Source organism: Lissotriton vulgaris, chromosome 5 (genome assembly GCF_964263255.1).
Source record: "Lissotriton vulgaris chromosome 5, aLisVul1.2, whole genome shotgun sequence".
Lineage (NCBI taxonomy): Eukaryota > Metazoa > Chordata > Amphibia > Caudata > Salamandridae > Lissotriton > Lissotriton vulgaris.
In genome coordinates, this window is record NC_141693.1 from 1,122,681,371 (window position 1) to 1,122,700,600 (window position 19,230).

Here is a 19,230-nt window from a genome sequence, read left to right on the forward strand (position 1 = left end):
TGACAGTTCAGTGGAATCCAAATAATATTTTATACATATATATGAACATTATGGAATTCATTTCATGGCCACAAACCTCTAACCTGTCATTTAATCATGTGTGCTTCTCTACAGAACATTCCACTTCTGAGAATCTGTATGTAGTTATAAATATATCTATCTAAATTCGCGAATTCTTTAATTGTATCTTTATTTTTAGTCGTAACTGTACTTTTGTTTGACTTTGTTGCCCTCTAGTGTTTCATAAGGGAACTCATGCGATTTAAAGTCTCGTAGTATGGAGTTTTTAGTCTATCCACACGACCAATCGATGTTGCGGTGATTTGGATCAATGCCTATTGGCCTTTCTACTTCTATAATTTTCACAGTTCATGAGTCAGTCCTTTTACTTAAGAACTTAGGTCCTGATTTAGAGTTCTATACCACCAACATGACGGATAGTCACGTCTAACATACCAGAAGTTCATTACATCCCATATAGGGTGGCCAGATCTTGAAAACCAAAAATCGTGCCTTTCAGTGGGTCAGAAAGGTGTTCAGAATAGCTGGTCACCCAATCCGTGGCCCCTCTGCAGAGCACACAGCACACTGTTCACATATTACAGTTGCAATTTTGATTCTGTGCAAATGTGTGTGAAGCAGGTCCACAGCTGTCAAAATGTTGACACGGCAAAAGTAGGAGAAAATACAGGGGCATATTACCAAGGGCCATTATCGCCGCATTAGCGGGACTTTTTCCCGCTAATGCGGCGATAATTTCATCGCCCTATTACCAAGCTGTCGCTAACACCAGTTAGCAACAGCTTGTAGGTGATAGCGGGCATTTAGAGACCCACTTTGCATGTCAGCGATAATTATCGCTAATGACATGCAAAGTGGGCGTGCCAAGATGTTAGCGACTGGAAACAGTGGCTAACATCGCTATCTCCTATTACCAACTTTTGGAGATATTTGCGCTAAGCGCGAATATCTCCAAAAGCTAACGCCTGCCCTGAGCAGTTCTTAGCCATGTTATCCAATGGTAGGTGGATAACATGGCTAAGAGCATTAGCTCGGTAATGCATGAATATCGCTGGCTTTTCAGCGATATTCATGCATTTCGGCTGATTTGTATCGCTTAGGAGATAAACCTTGATAATAGCAAGGCTCCTAAGCGATAAAAATAGGCGAAGCATGGCGATAAAAATATTGCTGCTAACCAAGCATAGCGATAATTATCGCTTATGCTTGGTAATATGCCCCATACAGTGTTTACAGTGAGTGAGTGCATTGTGTGTTTGTGGGGTGGTGAAGTGAAGGAGTTCAAGTAAGTGCATTCAGGAGAGAGTGAAAAGAGGGTGCTGAAGAGGAAAGATATGAGGTGTAGCATATGTATGGAGAGAAAAAGGGTGTCATGTCTGACATAGAGTGAACATAAAGGACATGATTGAGACACTTTGAAGACTACTACCCTTTCCACAGGCCTCAGTAACAGTTAATTCACAGTCTCATAATTAAAACATTTTCAATATTAATATTTATAACGTAATCACTGACAAAGCCAATAGTCCTGGCTGGCTTTAGGTGTACATCAGTAGTTGTGTTATATATGTTGATACCATAACAGAAAGCTTGGCGTGGGACCAAAATACTATTCTGGTGGCGCACTATGGAAATCACAGAACTTCAGTTTATGTCACTCCCTTAATCACATAGGCCACGACCCTTTTAGAGACCACCCCACACACTCTTTGTTCATTCGACTTAAACTCCTTGATGTACCAAACTTTGAGCAGCGAAGCGCTGCGTGAACACCTGCTTGTTGTGTTGCTGGAATGTAAAATGGACCAGGACTGCATTTACAAAGGTTGACCCAATGCTAATATCATTGGCAGCGCACGTGTAATAAACATTTCAATTCTGCATTATGCAAATCATTGCAGCTCAACACAAAGTTAAGCAAAGTGTCTTGCACCAGCTTTGTAATTCAGAGACTCCCTTATGTACAATTGTTTTTGCAGAGGCAGCTGACTTATGGATACATCTCGGAATATGCATACTTTTGTAGAAATAACAGGTGTTGTTCATGGAAAAATCACATTTATTTTTCCCATTCTTCACCCTTGCTTGTAGTTGGAGATAGGATTTCACTTCAGGTTGAAAGAATTAATTATGCCATTTTTATCTATATAAGTGGTATTGATATGACACAAACTTATCCAAACAGAAGCAGAGGACCTTACAGGTCCCAAGGCAAAGACACAAATGTATTATTAAAAGGGTAGCTTGTTTCTATGTGACTTTCACTACAAAATGTATGTTAGGGTGCTCATGCATTTGAAAATCCAGCAGGCCAGTTTAAAGCATATTCTATCCTGGACTGGTAGCCGTTGAAGTGACCTTCTGGACTAGGCTAGTGAAGAGACAGACTGCAGCATTCTGTATCCTGTGCAGACGGTTAACTTGCATAGCAGGTAGTCATGCATAGAAAGTATAGGAGTAGTCCAGTCTTGTATTTATTGTTGCATACACGACCAACAATTTATGTATGAGAAAAAGTAGAGGTATGATGGGTCCTAGTTTAACAAGGTAATGGTGGCAAATATTGAATACTTTGCTTATTTGAGCGTCATGGCAGATTCAACGACAGAGACCAGCGGCTAGATGTAAGGCTTTTATCCATTCTATGCCTAGGGGAAAATGAATTAGTACATATGGATCTAAGGGCCATATTATCAACAAAGGGCGATACATTATCGCCGCTTTTATTGGCAGGAAACCGCTGCTAAAGCGGCGATAAGGGGCTTAATAATATGCCCTTGTAAATTCCCAAAGAAGCCCAGGTTAACACCAGAACCTGGGCTTCTTTGGGAACTTACAAGGGCATATTATCAAGCCCATTATTGCCGTTTTAGCAGCGGTTTCCTGCCGATAAAAGCGGCGATAATGTATCGCCCTTTGTTAATAATATGGCCCTAGGTCCTTTATTTTGCGACAGCTCCAATGGGTTGTGCTGCATTAGAAGATCTGGCTTCGCATGGAACCCGAGGGGGTTTTGTATGTTTTCCCTTTGCAGGTGGAGGTATAAAATAATTATTGGGAATATTTATGCGCCACAATTAAAAATATAAAGTAACAAAATATTGACTAGTGAGTGTAGGTTTGCTATACTTAACTCCATGCATATGTGATGATCAATATTATATATTGTCAAAGTACCTATATCTGGAGTTTAGAATAGTAAATCTTTACTTACCTACATGTACTTACTTCCTGGATATTTTGATCCTCAATATTTTGGCATTGCTATTGGGGTAACTTGATAATTTCTACTTGATATTCCAAAGTACAGCCACCTTTATTTACATTACCTGTGGTTTGGTGCTGCATTTTGCCATTTTGTGGTGGGTTCATGTTAACTTTCTGTGAAAGTTGATCAACGCTGTTGTTTACAATACTTTATGTAACACAATTGCTAGAGAATAGTAAATCTAAGTTCTAAACTACCTAGTTGTGATGCTATCCTTGAATTGAAAAGGATATCTTAATTTACAGACCTCTGAATGCTCACATTGACTCTTACTGTGTAAGGGCTGAACAACCGTAATACTTGAAGAGTGAGCAGTGTACTGGATATCTGTCCATCCTTCACCTTAAAGCAACCAGAGGACAATGAAATATCGGGGGCAGGAATTTACAGATCTCTTAATGGAGTAGAAAAAAATAAATGTTTCCCACAACATTCAATTTCTCTGCAAACAAGTACAACCCTAACACTCCCACACTTCGGAAATCTGCATTGACTTCCAATAGCTACCAGATTCTAATTCAAATGATGCTGCTGTGTCCGCAAGGCCATACCCACCAATCATCCACCTTATCAAACAGAATTGCTGACCTTTTTCTAGCAGCTCTAAAAGATTGAGAAGCAAAGTAACTTTGATCTCGGAAGTTCCAAAGTTCAAAATCTTGGCTGCCAGTAAGTACTCCTTCTCAGGGACAGCCACGCCAGCTTAGAACTCTCTTAGTCTTGATCTAAGAAGGATAACCCCATTCAGGGGCATATTCACAAGGAGCTATTGCCGAATTAAAGGCACTTTATCACAGTCAAAGTCGTGATAAATGTACCTCCCTAATCACAAGCTGATGATAACAGCCCACAACACCAGTTTACCCGCGATAGCAGCTGCAAAAAACATTGCCACAGAGGACCGAGCAACTATCGCTAAAGAGATGCAGAGCAGGCGTTCCCATGCAAAAAGCCATGACAACACCACACCTCAACATTCTCATCGACCAGCCAGATCAGCGATAAGAACACAAAACACGCAATAAGGCACGTTAGCAGCAGGAAATTAACACCTGCTCTGACCTGGTGTAAAATCGGACCACAGCCTGCACCACAAAAGGGAGCCAAGGCCAGAGCCACACCTGAAGACAAATAGATGCCATGGATCAACTGAACATACAGCACGGACACCCAAGAGAACCACAACACCCACCGGCACCACACTCAGGACCACCCGTCCCTGGCACCCCCGACCAAAGACATGCCACATCAGCTACACCTAAACATGTACAAAATAATTCGCCTGATGTCGCACAATCACAACTGGTGACATGCATGTGTCATCACAGAAATGAGCATCACACATTCACTTTCCAAGCAACTAATGAAGCTTTATTGAAATGAACACTGAAATGAAATGAAGACACATGGCGGCTCCCCTTGACACAATCCGTAGGTTACAGCCCGCAAGACAAAAACATGAGGAGAAGGTGTGTCCTGAGCACATCAAAGGACAGAGAGAGAGTGAAGGAGAGAGAGGGGGAGAAGATGAGAGGGGGAGCAAGAGAGAGAGAGAAGAAGAAGAGAGGGGCAGAGAGAGAGAGAGAAAGAGAAGAAGAGAGGGGAGAGAAAGAGAGAGAAGAAAAGAGGGGGAGAGAGAAGAAGAGAGGGGGAAAGAGAGGGAGAAGAAGGAGAGGGGTAGAGAGATAGAGAGAGATAGAGAGAAAAGAAGAGGGGAGAGAGAGAAGAAGAGAGGGGGAAAGAGAGCGAGAAAGAGAAAGAAGAAGAGAGGTGAGAGAGAGAGCAAAGAAGAGAGGGGGAGAGAGAGAGAAAGAGAAATAGAGAGGGGGAGAGAGAGAAGAAGCGAGGGGGAGAGAGAGAAGAAGAGAGGGGGAGCGAGAGAGAGAGAAGAAGAAGAGAGGGGGAGAGAGACAGAGAGAGAGATAAAGAGAAGAAGAGAGAGGAGAGAAAGAGAGAGAAGAAAAGAAGGAGAGAGAGAGAGAGAAGAAGAGAGGGGGAGAGAGAGAAGAAGAAGAGAGGGGGAGAGAGAGAGAGTGCCGCCCCTGTGCACCCAGGCCACACTGCTCACCTGCTGGACCGGTTTGTCTCCCACAACTTGCTGGTATGTATAGCAGTACACCAGGCCACACATCAGAGTCAGAGCTGTCAATCAGATACATGGCTGGCACAGCACACACACTTGCACAAGACAACATTGCCCGCCCATGCACACCCAGGCTGAGGCATCACAGCTCCTCACGCTGCCCATCGGAGCATGCCCACCCATACACTCCCGGGCCTCACTGCTCGCCTTCCGCCACTGGCGTGTAGACAGGAGGTCCCACCACGTGCTGCTGCAAGCCACAAGCCTGGGGCCCGTGGACATGGCACCCTCCAGACCATGCAGCCACGCTGCGTAGGCCACCAGGTCTCACTTCTGGTGCTGGGTCTTGATTACTCCATGGCATAGGACATACCAGGGCAATTGGCACCATCGCAGGCTGCACACCCACTCAGCCCAATGGGTGCCACTAATTCTGGGATCCCGGAAGCTCGGCCATGTGGCGGAAGGCCCGCACTGCCTGCTGGCAAGGCCTACACTGCGGTTCCAGCAGGGATCACTAATCCTGAGCAGTCCGGATCACCAGGACGGGGCATCATCGCAGGCTGCACACCCGGTCAGCAGCTTAAGGTGCCAATGACTCAGTGCACCCAAAGTCGGGGTCCCGAGGCGGGGTGCTGGTGCCGGCCGCAATGCACCGTGTGCCACAAACCCTGTTCAACCCCAATCACCGTCCAGTGGTGGTAGGCCCATGCCAGCCCCAAGGCCTCGGGTCCGTCTTCCAGTCACCACCAGCAGAGGGGTATGTGATGTCGTCGACCCCTTATATTTGCGGGGTCACATGGTCTGTGACGCCTGTGCCGGATGGGTGTGGTGTGCATGCAAACCTGCCCTCAGGGAGTGGCTGTGACATGCTGACAACTATACCAGTGACCTGCACACCACCATCGAGTACGCCTGCGACAGGTAGCAATGAGGCCCCCTCGGAGCGTTAGCGAAGTGGTCTGGCCTGCCTTACGCCGGAACAGAGCAGGGCTTGCAAAAATGACGTGTGGGTACTAGGCGTGTTTTAGTCCATGTCCGGACAAGGAAGTGGCTGATGCATGTGTCCCTGTTGTGTTGTCCTCGGGGCAAGTTACACAAATTGCTATGTAGCACCCTCTGACTGGCATCCCAGAGGATGAGCATCATTGACGCAAGGGAAATCACTGTCCCTACATTCATCCACACATACAGACATGAATGATGAAAGACAAGGCACAGCAGTGCGTCACTGGATTTTTATTGCACATCCAGTGCAGTTCTGCAGCTGGGGCAATAGGGCAATGCCGGGCACACTACACAATATGGGCCTGTGGAGGGCCAGCCAGATTCCATCCGGGGATGACAAGTACTGCGGAAGAGAAAGGGTACCATCCGCAGTACCATTAAACAGGATGTGGCAGTCCATGTCGTTGTCCAAGGTGAGTGCATCTGAGTGAATCCGGGGTCAGTGGAAGGTTATGAGGCCATGTGCGGGACAAACAGACACAGGCCAGGTGGCGGAAATGAATGCTACTGAGTCCTTCTGATCATCGGCACATCCACGTCCTCATCCCTGGATGAGTGCTCTGTCCCACTTGTGTACCGGCTGCTGCACTGTGTGCCACTGACACAACAGGGGCCCGGAGGTGGATTGTTGGCCACACTGTGTCCCATTGACAGATCAAGTGCCTGAGTCGTTAGGCCTGCCCACTGGGAGGCAGAAACACACCAGGGGGTGGAGATGTGGATGGTGTGGGGGCAGGAGCATTCATCATTGTCACACCTTGTGGTAGCAATGCCATGATGAGGATTTGCAGGGCATGGCAGATCCCAGCTACATTCCGCTAATGTGCAGTGGTGGTTGCCATCCTTTCCGTCTCCATCCGCACCTTGTCCTCCATGAGCCGCCGCATGTGTGCCAGCTCATGGCTGGTATCGCTGAAGCTACCCTGGGCAGACAGGTGTTCTCTCCATGTCATGACTCCAGTGATGTCAGTCAGGGCTCGTTGGAGAGCAGGCCGACAAACCCAAGGATGGCGTCAAGTTTGGTTGCCATGATGCTGAATCCCAACCACATCTGCTCTGTGGTCTCCATCTGGCACTCCAGCACACGGCGTTGGAAGGCCATGTGTTGTTCCTGAGGGTCTTGGGGGAGTGCCGGGGCTGTGGGTGCCTCCTGCTGGTTGCTTTGGGTCTCCTTGATGTACCTGGGCTGCCCTGATCCTGGAGGTGAGTGGCTGATGAGGTCAATGATGTCTTGGATGATTTGGGTGTTGATGCTGGTGTTGTCCTCCTCGTCATCAGTGAAGAGTGGCTGGGACTGCTCTCCAGGAGGTGTTGACGGTGCCCCTGCGATGTGAATGGGACATGGTGTATTACAATGTGTCCACATGTATGTAGCCGCATGGTACATGTTGACATTCAGACAGCATGGCATTGTACATTGTGACAGTCTGTAGTTCTGGGTGAGGACCCAGAGTCATTGTGGTGAGCACTGTGCTCTGCTTGATTGTGCATGTGTGCCATTGCGGACATCTCCACCCATCCCCCGGTACCTGGTGGTCACTCACCCTGTTACGGTTGTGCTGTTTCCTGTCAAGCAGTGTCTGATCCCCCACTCCGGCCACAGTCTCCACACTGATGACTGTCCACAACAGCTCCTCCATGTCATCCAGCTCGAGCTGTGGAGCTGGGCCCCCACCTCCAGTCTGCGTTGCTGCCTTCTGATTGGCAAAGAGTTTCTCCTTGGTTCTCCGCTTGATGTCATTCCATCGCCTCTTGACCTCATCCATTGTCCTCTTGTGCTCCCCGACGGCATAACCTTATCCACGATGTCCCGCCATATTCCATTTTTGGTGCGCAAAGACACGTTGGAGGTGACGAACAGTTGTTGATGGTATTTCCATCACCTCTGTGACTATGATCCTGTTCGCCTGCGGACTGAACTTTGTCTTCCTCTTCTTGTCCTTGCCCTTACCTGTCCCCGAGGTCCTGGGCTGGTCCTCTGGAGTGCTTGTGGGGTTGCGCTCGTCCACTGCTCCTGCTCCGGCTGCCTCCATGGTGCTTGGGTGTTGGTCAGTTTGTGTTTGCATGTTTTTTCTACTTTTATGGTGATTTTTCCCACCTGCCACGTGTGTGTTGCAGGACTGGCGCTGTTTATCACTGATTTCCTCATCGCGCTTTGGCCCATTACAGGTTTTTTTGTGTTGTGGGTTATGTTTTTGTCTCCATCAAGGTGGTTGTATCACGGACATTGTCCGCGGTTTCGACAGACTATCGCATGCTACCTCCGCATTGTAAATTCCATGTTGACATAGGGTTATTTTCCCGGGATTGGCTGCAATGTTGAAAGTTGAGTTACGCTACTCTTGCTGTAGTTATCACACGTTATTGTGAATATACCTCTTAGTGTTTTCACGAAACACCTCAACAAACACCAACTCAAATAATCCATCATCTCAAATCAACCACACCACACACACTAAGCCACGCCTTCGTAGTTGTACACTCCCACATTGGCTATTCATTTCATGCTAATGTTGCTGTATCAACCCTTACCTTAGCTTATTGTTACCCTGCTTCCTTTTATGTGGTTTAAGTGTAAAACACTCTAAAACCTATCTTAGTCAAAGTACACTATAAAATGTTTAAGTCCTATACAACTGCAGAGGGATTCTTAGACTTACATACAGAATGGCACTCTGAGACTGCATGGGGGCCTTCTCATACTGACATCAAATAAAATATGTTCTGATGAGTGATTATGGTTTAGATGTATTTCGTATTGAAAAAATAGCATGAACACATAAAGGTGTCTTCTGCTATTTAAAAAGTATAGAGTGAGCTCAGGGTACCTTCTCCATATATGGCTAAAAATTGTTGCATTGGGCATAAGATGCTCTTACTTCTCGATTTGTAATGTGTTGACTTTCAGGTCTCATCATTGGTTCTCCTTTCTTATTGTATACCACTGCCCAATATGAAGTTCAGCTGAAATCAGATTATTTCAGTTTCAAATGCTCTCCTTTCAGTAGCAGCATCTAACTTCCCATAATATATTTTAACTTTAATATTGAAGAAATACCAACATGAATAATATCTACCTGCCAGACACATTTTGATGAAAGGTCCTAATCTTGATGAATGGTCCAAATAACGAAATTAGTGTTGAATCCTGTGTGTGGAAGTAAACAATAAAACAATAGAATAAACAAAATCGTAAGATAAAAATAAATAAAAATTACAGGTTTGCAAAAAATAAAGAACACAAAAAAGAAATGGAGCTGGAAAAAAGTGTTGCAGTTGTCTTCTTTCAGTGCAGCAGCAGCGTGGGTGTATGCCGAGGGGGAGATAAGCCCGAGATCCCCAGAGTGAGAAACAGTAAAGAGGATCAAAGCCTGGAGAGCAGGGTTAAGATGGTTGGTGGGAGTGACGTGGAGGTATTTGGGTGGAGTAACTTGAAGAATGTTGGGGAGAGTATCTTGAAGAAAACATATTTACGAAGAGCCGAAATGAATAGGGGGAAGATGAGCAGATGGGGTATGGAGGAGGCTGTGGTATGACTGGATGCTGAGAAAAGAGCTCCAGCCAACCCAACAAATCAAATCAATAAACAAGAGGAGGAACAGAGGGAAAGGGTTTAATTTCAAATGTGATCGGGCCAAATTACTACCACGCCTCCCTTACTACAGTTGTCTCACACTAAGCACCCCTTACAAGCACTTCTCTTTTCTCTACTCAAGGCATCACCCGCTTTATGTATTGAAGGGGCAGGGATCCTCCCAGATGTTCCTCTTTTTTTCTGCATTTGCACTAGATCACTTTGTTTACACAGCGCTTAGGCGTGTGTGCAAGCTTTGTTTTACAGTGCGCAGCCCACGTTTGTCTTTAAACTCTTTTTTTTACGCAGTGCGGGGTCCACAGCATTGTTCGGGCCACACCCGCTTGTTTCTTTGCAGTGGAGAGGAACACACGATAGTGAAGAGTAGCAGTGCGTGGTACCCATGCTCGATGGTGGTGAAGCAGTGTTACCGACACCCTTCCCTGTGCGGGATCAATCACCTTTTCCCGGCGTTTTTACAATCGAGTCAGTATCTCATTGTTAAGAACAATGGTGCTTTGCCTGTGCCTAACATTTTACTGCCATTGGGAGCATCTGAATCAATCAAACACTCCCACCCAGTAAACTTGGCAGTTCGGGCTGGACTGTTCCCATGAGGCACAGGGTCAGACTGATTTGCAAATAGCCATGTCTGAACTGGGGTGGCAGACTGGGCTAAAGAACGGTGATGGATTAAACCCAGATCTTTTGACTGGGTGTGTGTGAGTGTTTGATTGATTCAGATGCTCCGTCCATCACCACCCCCTTTTGTACCGCTTTTGGCCGCCATAAGTGTGGCAGGGTATGCTCAGACGTGAGTCCCTTGCTCACTTTGCCACTGTATTCAAGCAAGCCGGGCTGAAGAAGGCTGGAATGCCAGAAACCGGTCCTCGGAAGCTTGTTTCCGGTCCAGGGAAGACATGGCTTGGCAGTTCGGGCTGGACTGTTCCCATGAGGCACAGGGTCAGACTGATTTGCATATAGCCATGTCTGAACTGGGGTGGCAGAGTGGGATAAAGAACGGTGATGGATTAAACCCAGATCTCTTGACTGGGTGTGAGTGTTTGATTGATTCAGATGCTCCGTCCATCACCACCCCCTTTTGTAACGCTTTTGGCTGCCATAAGTGTGGCAGGGTATGCTCAGACGTAAGTCCCTTGCTCACTTTGCCACTGGATTCAAGCAAGCCGGGCTGAACACAGCTGGAATGTCCGAAACCGGTCCTCGGAAGCTTGTTTCCGGTCCAGGGAAGACATGGCTTGGCAGTTCGGGCTGGACTGTTCCCATGAGGCACAGGGTCAGACTGATTTGCATATAGCCATGTGTGAACTGGAGTGGCAGAGTGGGCTAAAGAACGGTGATGGATTAAACCCAGATCTTTTGACTGGGTGGGAGTGTTTGATTGATTCAGATGCTCCGTCCATCACCACCCCCCTTTTGCACAGTTTTGGCCGCCATAAGTGTGGCAGGGTATGCTCAGACGTGAGTCCCTTGCTCACTTTGCCACTGGATTCAAGCAAGCCGGGCTGAAGACGGCTGAAATGCCAGAAACCGGTCCTCGGTAGCTTGTTTCCGGTCCAGTGAAGACATGGCTTGGCAGTACGGGCTGGACTGTTCCCAGGAGGCACAGGGTCAGACTGATTTGCATATAGCCATGTCTGAACTGGGGTGGCAGAGTGGGCTAAAGAACGGTGGTGGATTAAACCCAGATCTTTTGACTGGGTGGGAGTGTTTGATTGATTCAGATGCTCCGTCCATCACCACCCCCTTTTGTACCGCTTTTGGCCGTCATAAGTGTGGCAGGGTATGCTCAGACGTGAGTCCCTTGCTCACTTTGCCACTGGATTCAAGCAAGCCGGGCTGAAGATGGCTGAAATGCCAGAAACCGGTCCTCGGAAGCTTGTTTCCGGTCCAGGGAAGACATGGCTTGGCAGTTCGGGCTGGAATGTTCCCATGAGGCACAGGGTCAGACTGATTTGCATATAGCCATGTCTGAACTGGGGTGGCAGAGTGGGCTAAAGAACGGTGATGGATTAAACCCAGATCTTTTGACTGGGTGGGAGTGTTTGATTGATTCAGATGCTCCGTCCTCACCACCCCCCTTTTGTACCGCTTTTGGCCGCCATAAGTGTGGCAGGGTATGCTCAGACGTGAGTCCCTTGCTCACTTTGCCACTGGATTCAAGCAAGCCGGGCTAAAGACGGCTGGAATGCCAGAAACCGGTCCTCAGAAGCTTGTTTCCGGTCCAGGGAAGACATGGCTTGGCAGTTCGGGCTGGACTGTTCCCATGAGGCACAGGGTCAGACTGATTTGCATATAGCCATGTCTGAACTGGGGTGGCAGAGTGGGCTAAAGAACGGTGATGGAAGGATTAAACCCAGATCTTTTGACTGGGTGTGAGTGTTTGATTGATTCAGATGCTCCGTCCATCACCACCCCCTTTTGTACCGCTTTTGGCCGCCATAAGTGTGGCAGGGTATGCTCAGACGTGAGTCCCTGGCTCACTTTGCCACTGCATTCAAGCAAGCCGGGCTGAAGACGGCTGGAATGCCAGAAACCGGTCCTCGGAAGCTTGTTTCCGGTCCAGGGAAGACATGGCTTGGCAGTTCGAGCTGGACTGTTCCCATGAGGCACAGGGTCAGACTGATTTGCATATAGCCATGTTTGAACTGGGGTGGCAGAGTGGGCTAAAGAACAGTTATGTATTAAACCTAGATCTTTTGACTGGGTGTGAGTGTTTGATTGATTCAGATGCTCCGTCCATCACCACCCCCTTTTGTACCGCTTTTGGCCGTCATAAGTGTGGCAGGGTATGCTCAGACGTGAGTCCCTTGCTCACTTTGCCACTGGATTCAAGCAAGCCGGGCTGAAGATGGCTGAAATGCCAGAAACCGGTCCTCGGAAGCTTGTTTCCGGTCCAGGGAAGACATGGCTTGGCAGTTCGGGCTGGAATGTTCCCATGAGGCACAGGGTCAGACTGATTTGCATATAGCCATGTCTGAACTGGGGTGGCAGAGTGGGCTAAAGAATGGTGATGGATTAAACCCAGATCTTTTGACTGGGTGGGAGTGTTTGATTGATTCAGATGCTCCGTCCTCACCACCCCCCTTTTGTACCGCTTTTGGCCGCCATAAGTGTGGCAGGGTATGCTCAGACTTGAGTCCCTTGCTCACTTTGCCACTGGATTCAAGCAAGCCGGGCTGAAGACGGCTGGAATGCCAGAAACCGGTCCTCGGAAGCTTGTTTCCGGTCCAGGGAAGACATGGCTTGGTAGTTCGGGCTGTACTGTTCCCATGAGGCACAGGGTCAGGCTGATTTGCATATAGCCATGTCTGAACTGGGGTGGCAGAGTGGGCTAAGGAACGGTGATGGATTAAACCCAGATCTTTTGACTGGGTGTTGGTGTTTGATTGATTCAGATGCTCCGTCCATCACCACCCCCTTTTGTACCGCTATTGGGAGGTAGTAGCAGCCGCTTTGGGGTTTATCAATTGTTATCGTGGAAGGCTGGGCTAGAGGCTGAAAAGGTAAACTGCAAAATATGTTTCTTAAGAGAGTAAGGGGTATATTCTCAAGGATGCATCGCTGAGTTAACGGCACTTTATCACAGCCAAAGTCGCGATAAATTTATCGCCCTATTCACCAGCTGGTGCTAACAGCCCATATCACCAGTTTACATGCGATAGCCGCTGCAATAAACATTGCCACAGATGACCACGGCAACTATCGCTAATTGGATGCAGAGTAGGCGTTCCAGTGCAAAAAGCAGCGCCAACACCACAACATTCTCAACAACCAGCCAGATCGGCTGAGAGAACCCATAACATAAATTTATCGCCCCATTCACCAGCTGGTGCTAAAAGCCCATATCACCAGTTTAGCACGTGCACCCAGCCCTTTTTATTGGCAGGGTCACATGTGCTGTGAAGCATGTGCTGGAAGGGTGTGGTGTGGGAGTAAACCAGCCGTGAGGGAGTGGTTGTGGCATGCTGACAACTAGACCAGTGATCAGCAGATCACCACAGGGAAGACCTGGGACATGTAGTGTTGTCGTCCCCCCCCCCTGTGAGCATAAGCGGAGTGGGTTGGCCTGGCGTATGCCAGTCCAGCGTAAGGGTGTGAACAATGACCCAGGGCTCTGTGTGTGGTTCCGTACTGGGCTGGAAAAGGAAGTAACTAATGCGTTTGTCCCTGTTGTTGTGTAGGCGTAACCCAGACAACATTCAGCTATGTGTCACCCTGTGACCCAATTCCAATTACATGAGCAACATGCACGTAAGGGGGAATCACTGACCCTACATTCATCCATACTTCCACACTTGAAAGACCATAGACATAACATATCTGTGTGATTATGAGTGTTTAATGCACATTCAGTGGAGTGTGGCAGCTGGAGCAGTACAGGACCATGCAAACCCCACTTTACAATGTTGGCCCGAGTCCTTCAGGGAATGACTAGTCCAAAGGAAGAGGAAGAGTACAGTTTGCAGTCTCATTGATGTGTCATTGGCGATCAAACCGAATATGGCAGTCCATTTTGAGGTCCAAGGTGAGTGTCGCAGAGTGTATCGAGGACAGTGGAAGGTGATGATGCAGAGAGCAGAACCAAGCAAAAACCGGCCATATGGCGGAGAAGAATGCTACTACGTCCTTCGTACCATGAAGGCAGGTCCATCTGCATCTTTGTCCTCTGCTGTTTAATATGGCTCATGTGTGGGTGGTGGTGTTCTGTCTCCAGCACTGTGTGGCAGTGACACATCAGTGGCTGGCGGTGGAATGTCTGCCGCACTGTGTGGCACTGACACTTCAGGGGGCGGAGATGTGGATGGAGTGGTAGCAGCAGCATGCATCAGCACCAGGCTTTGTGGCAGCAATGCCATGAGGATGGTCTTGAGGTCATTGAGGAACCCAGCTACCTTGCGCTGGTGTGTGGCCGTGGCAGCTGCTCTTTCCACCTGCGTCCGCTCCATGGTCTCCATTAACCTCCTCATGTGTCCCAACTCCTGTGTGACATCGCTAAAGCCACTCTGACTGGGCAGTTGTTCTAGTCTCTGAGTCAGGGCTCCAGCGATGTCAGCCATGGTCCTTTGGAGAGCATGGAGCAGACTGTGGGTGTCCGTTAGGCACTGTGAGTGGTCCCTGATGGGACTTAGAAACCCACGTAAGGCTTCTAGTTTAGCTGCCATGTGGTCGAAGCCCACCTGCACCTGTTCAGCCACATTCTCCTTGCACCCCAAAACACGGCGTTGGAAGGCCATGTGTTCTTCGTGGGGGTCCTGGGAGGCAGCCGTGGTGGTGGGTGCTGCCTGCTGCGTGATCTGTGCAGGGGGTGGGGTCTCCTCATAGCAGCTGGGCTGGCCTACTCCTGGAGGTGGGTTACTTAGGCTCTCCATGAGCTGTTGGAGTGCGTCGGAGTCGAAGGTGTAGTGGTCTTCTTCATCATCAGAGAATAGGGGTTCAGGCTGCTCTGCAGGAGGTGTTGATTCTCCCTCTGCAATGTGAAGGGGAGATGCAGTTTAACCCGTTAATTGCTGCCGTCGGCCAACGGTCGTCACGAGCGCTATCTCCCCAGTGCTGCGCACGACCGTTGGCCGACGGGTCAGCATTCGTTCTCCGAACGTTCAGCACTGGGCGCTGAACGTTCGACGCTGGGAACGGGTTAACATTGTGTTCGCATGAATGTTGTCGCATTGTACATGTTTACATACAGACTGCATGACAGTGTACATTGTGGCTGTTCGGGAGGAGCTGTCTATTTCGTGCCGGACGGTGGACATTTCGACAACATCGCGGATGTGTGTTTGTGCATGTACATTATCAACTCACATTTGCTTGCAATGCCAAATGTGATTGGCCAGTTTCTACAAACATGCGGCATCAGTTGTGTTCTGTGTTCTATTGTGGATGTGTTGCGGTTTGTACCACATTGTTGTCAATGTTGATGTGCTCTGCATGTTATGCGTGTGTGCTGCATTCGGGGGGAGTCACCCCTGCAGCTCTGATTTTGCTGCCCCTTATCCCTTTCATGCGGTGTGCCTTTGCCTTTAGTGCTTATACAGTGCTGAAATGTTGCATACTTGGGTACATTGGTCTCTTGGTGGGTGTTGGGGGTCTGAGGCATGGTTTATCCACAGATGTGCTCTACTTCATTGTGCATGTGTGCTATTGTGCCCATCTCCGCCCGTCCCCCCTTCCCCTCAGTCCCTGGTCGTTACTCACCCTGGTGCTGTTGTGTCCGGTCATGTTGAGCAGTGTCCGGTCCCCCAACTCCTGCCACTGTCTCCACACTGATGACTGTGGACACCATTTCCTGTTGTTTGTGAGTTTCTGCTTGGTTTTACGCTCGACATCATTCCACTGCCCCTTGACCTCTTCCATTGTCCTCTTCAGTTCTCCGACTGCATTCACCTTGTTCATGATGGACTGCCATATTCCATTTTTTGTTGACAATGACACAGTGGAGGTGACGAACAGTTGTTGATGGTGTTCTACCACCTCTGTTATCAGGATCCTGTTTTTCTGCGGACTGGACCGCTTCTTCCTACTCTTCTTCTCCTTGCCCTCCCTGACCCCGAGGCCCCAGGCTGGTCCTCCGGGGGGCTTGTTGGGTTCTGGTTGTCCTCTGTACTTGCTCTAGCAACCTCCATTGTGCTTCACTGGTGTTTGGCCTTTATTTTTATGGTTTTTTTCTACTTTTATGATGATTTTTCCCACCTGACGTGTGTGAATTGCAGGCCTGTGGCTGTTTTTTGCTGATTGTTGTATTGCAATTGGCCTCATCGCAAAAATGTTTGTGTTCGTGTTTCGCATTTTTGCGGCGCCGCATTGACATTATTGCGGACATTTGATGCGTTATCGTGGGCCTATTGCATGGTACTGCTGTGTTGTGAATACAAAATTAACACAGCGTCATTTTCCCGCGATGGACTGTGATTTGAAGAGTTGCGTTAAGCTAATTTTGCGGTAATTATCACACGTTCTAGAGAATATCCCCCTAAGAGTACTGTTACACATATGATTTGTGCTTAACTTTGTTATTGGAGTGAAGAAAGCAAACCAGTCATGTGGTGGCAAGCAAATGATTTTTTTAAAAGGGAAAAAGGAAAAATGCCTTTAGATATGCCTGAATGTTTAATTGGACGGTTTGATTAGAGGAAAGATAAGTGCTTGTAAGGGATTCCTGGTGTGAGGCTGTGCCTCACAAGTGCAGTAAGTAAATTAGGGGACGAAAGATGTGAAATTGGCTTAATGAAGGTTATTTGTAAATAATCTGAACATTAAGAAGAAGCAACTGGTAAGTGGCCTTGGAAAGAGTTGGCTTTCATTATCCAAGACAGCGCCATGTAAAATCTGACACTCAACAAAGCAGATTTGTCAGAGTAATTTAATCAGGCATGCTTTCTTCAATGAGAAGTTTTATCAGACTTGCTTAGCAGCATGTACTATGTCAGTGCAATTTATCAAAGGATCACACATCATTCTTTAATCAAAGTTTTGAGCCACCTGAAGCAGCCCACAATGCTAGGACCGTGCAAAGCTCCAATGGAGAGTGAACGCACAAAGCCTTTGTCTTTCCCATTTTGTCTTTAAAGAGATTGTGTTTTTTTCCAGACCTGTGGAAAGCGGAAACCTCGCATGGAACAAACGGGAGGGGTTCTGGTTGCAGAATTTACGCTTCATGGTGAGTTTTAAAGTTATGTGTTTCTTTTCTGGAGCGTGTTATGTGACAGTTGTAGGATCCTGCATTTCCAGTGGATGCTACAATAGGAGAAATGCAAACTAGTGCAGCGTTGTCCAAAATAATGCATACAGGCTGGAATGCGGACCTCTAAGACATTTGAGGCAGATTTACAAGCCTCTTGCGCCACTTTTGCGTCATTTTTAACATGGGAAAAATGACGCAATAGTGGCGCGAGGGGCTTGTAAATCTGCCCCTTTGTGTGAGTCTCAATACTGTTTTTTGTGTGAATCTCAACGTAGAGCAACAACTTATAGAGGCACTGAAAGGGTAGTTTTCATTTTCACTGCGGACCCCATTGAATGTACCTCATAGTGGTAACCATTATCTTTGCTGACAGTCCCCCTCAGGTCAAATAAAAGAAATTCCCAGAGCGTGACTTCAGACCTTGTTAAGAACTCAAATGAATGTTTAAAGGGCCTGTACGTTTTTTAAGCGCTGTACAGATGTGAGGTTATACAAAGGACGCTGTGTGCTTTGCAAATTTAATGATCTCAGTTTATGTGTACAATTAAACCAATAACATTTGTAGAGCACAGTACAGAGTACCGTTTTTAGCACTTGATAATGAATGTTCATTAACCTAGTAAGCTTCCTTACTCACAAAACAAAGCTGTGACAATTAAGTGCAAGGTGCTGCAATAGACAAAATAACCCCCAAGCAATGTTATGATGATTCGAAACTTGCGCAAGAGATATCACACACACACACATCTCCAGCAACTGCATTAACCACCCTCGTTACATTAGCAGCATAATGTCATAAAATTTAGATAACACATAAAGAACTCAGCAGCAGGTGCCTTACCTTCTTTGTTGTTTCAAAATGCACTTTGGGAGCTATTTACTAAGTCAGCATAGAAGCTTAACTGTCATATTTTTTACCATGTTGCCAGTGGTAGAGTGTGCAAAAGAAATATTTCATAGGCTGGCTTTGATTGGCTCATAAAGTACACAAAGAAGTAATGAATGGAATGCTTGAATTAATCTCAGCACCTAGTAATTAAATGGGACGCTTCCCAATCCATAATTATTTTGCAAACCATTTCGCCTCGGTTTGGACCTAGCTATATGCAAATCAGCCTTGACCCTGTTGCAGTCAGAATAGTCCAGCCCGAACTACCAAGCCAAGTTCTTCCTGAACTGGAACACAAGTAACACAGTACTGGTTTATGCCCTAGTTATGCACTCATCAGCCTTTGATTGGATCAGCTGCTTGAGTCACTCACTACCCCTCATAATTCCCCCAATCTCAGTATGTGGGTCTTTGAAATCATATTTTCCACTTCCAGCACTGTCTGCACTTATAAGATTGAGTGAAGTATGTGCATAGCTCAAAATGTGCATACCCATTCCAATTGTGTGTGCTATTTTTTTACATTAAGGGCATCATTTAGACCCTAGTGGATGGGCTGCCTGAAAGAAGCCTCTATGATACGTTCTGGATCCATGAAAATGGTGGCTCCTTTGCGGCACTTAAGGTTTTCCATGCAGCGCCATGTTTGAAGCTCCTGCTTGGCAAACAGACTCCCAAAACA

The 19,230-nt window shown here is 47.4% G+C and overlaps 1 protein-coding gene across 1 annotated transcript in view; it reads left to right on the forward strand.

Moving 5' to 3' along the window:
- TECTB (tectorin beta) overlaps window positions 1-19,230 on the forward strand; it is a 197,909-nt gene that overhangs the window by 148,699 nt on the left and 29,980 nt on the right. The window contains exon 9 of the mRNA XM_086920285.1: window positions 17,566-17,635. Coding sequence (XP_086776411.1) covers window positions 17,566-17,635 — 70 coding nt within the window. The remainder of the gene's footprint in view (window positions 1-17,565; window positions 17,636-19,230) is intronic.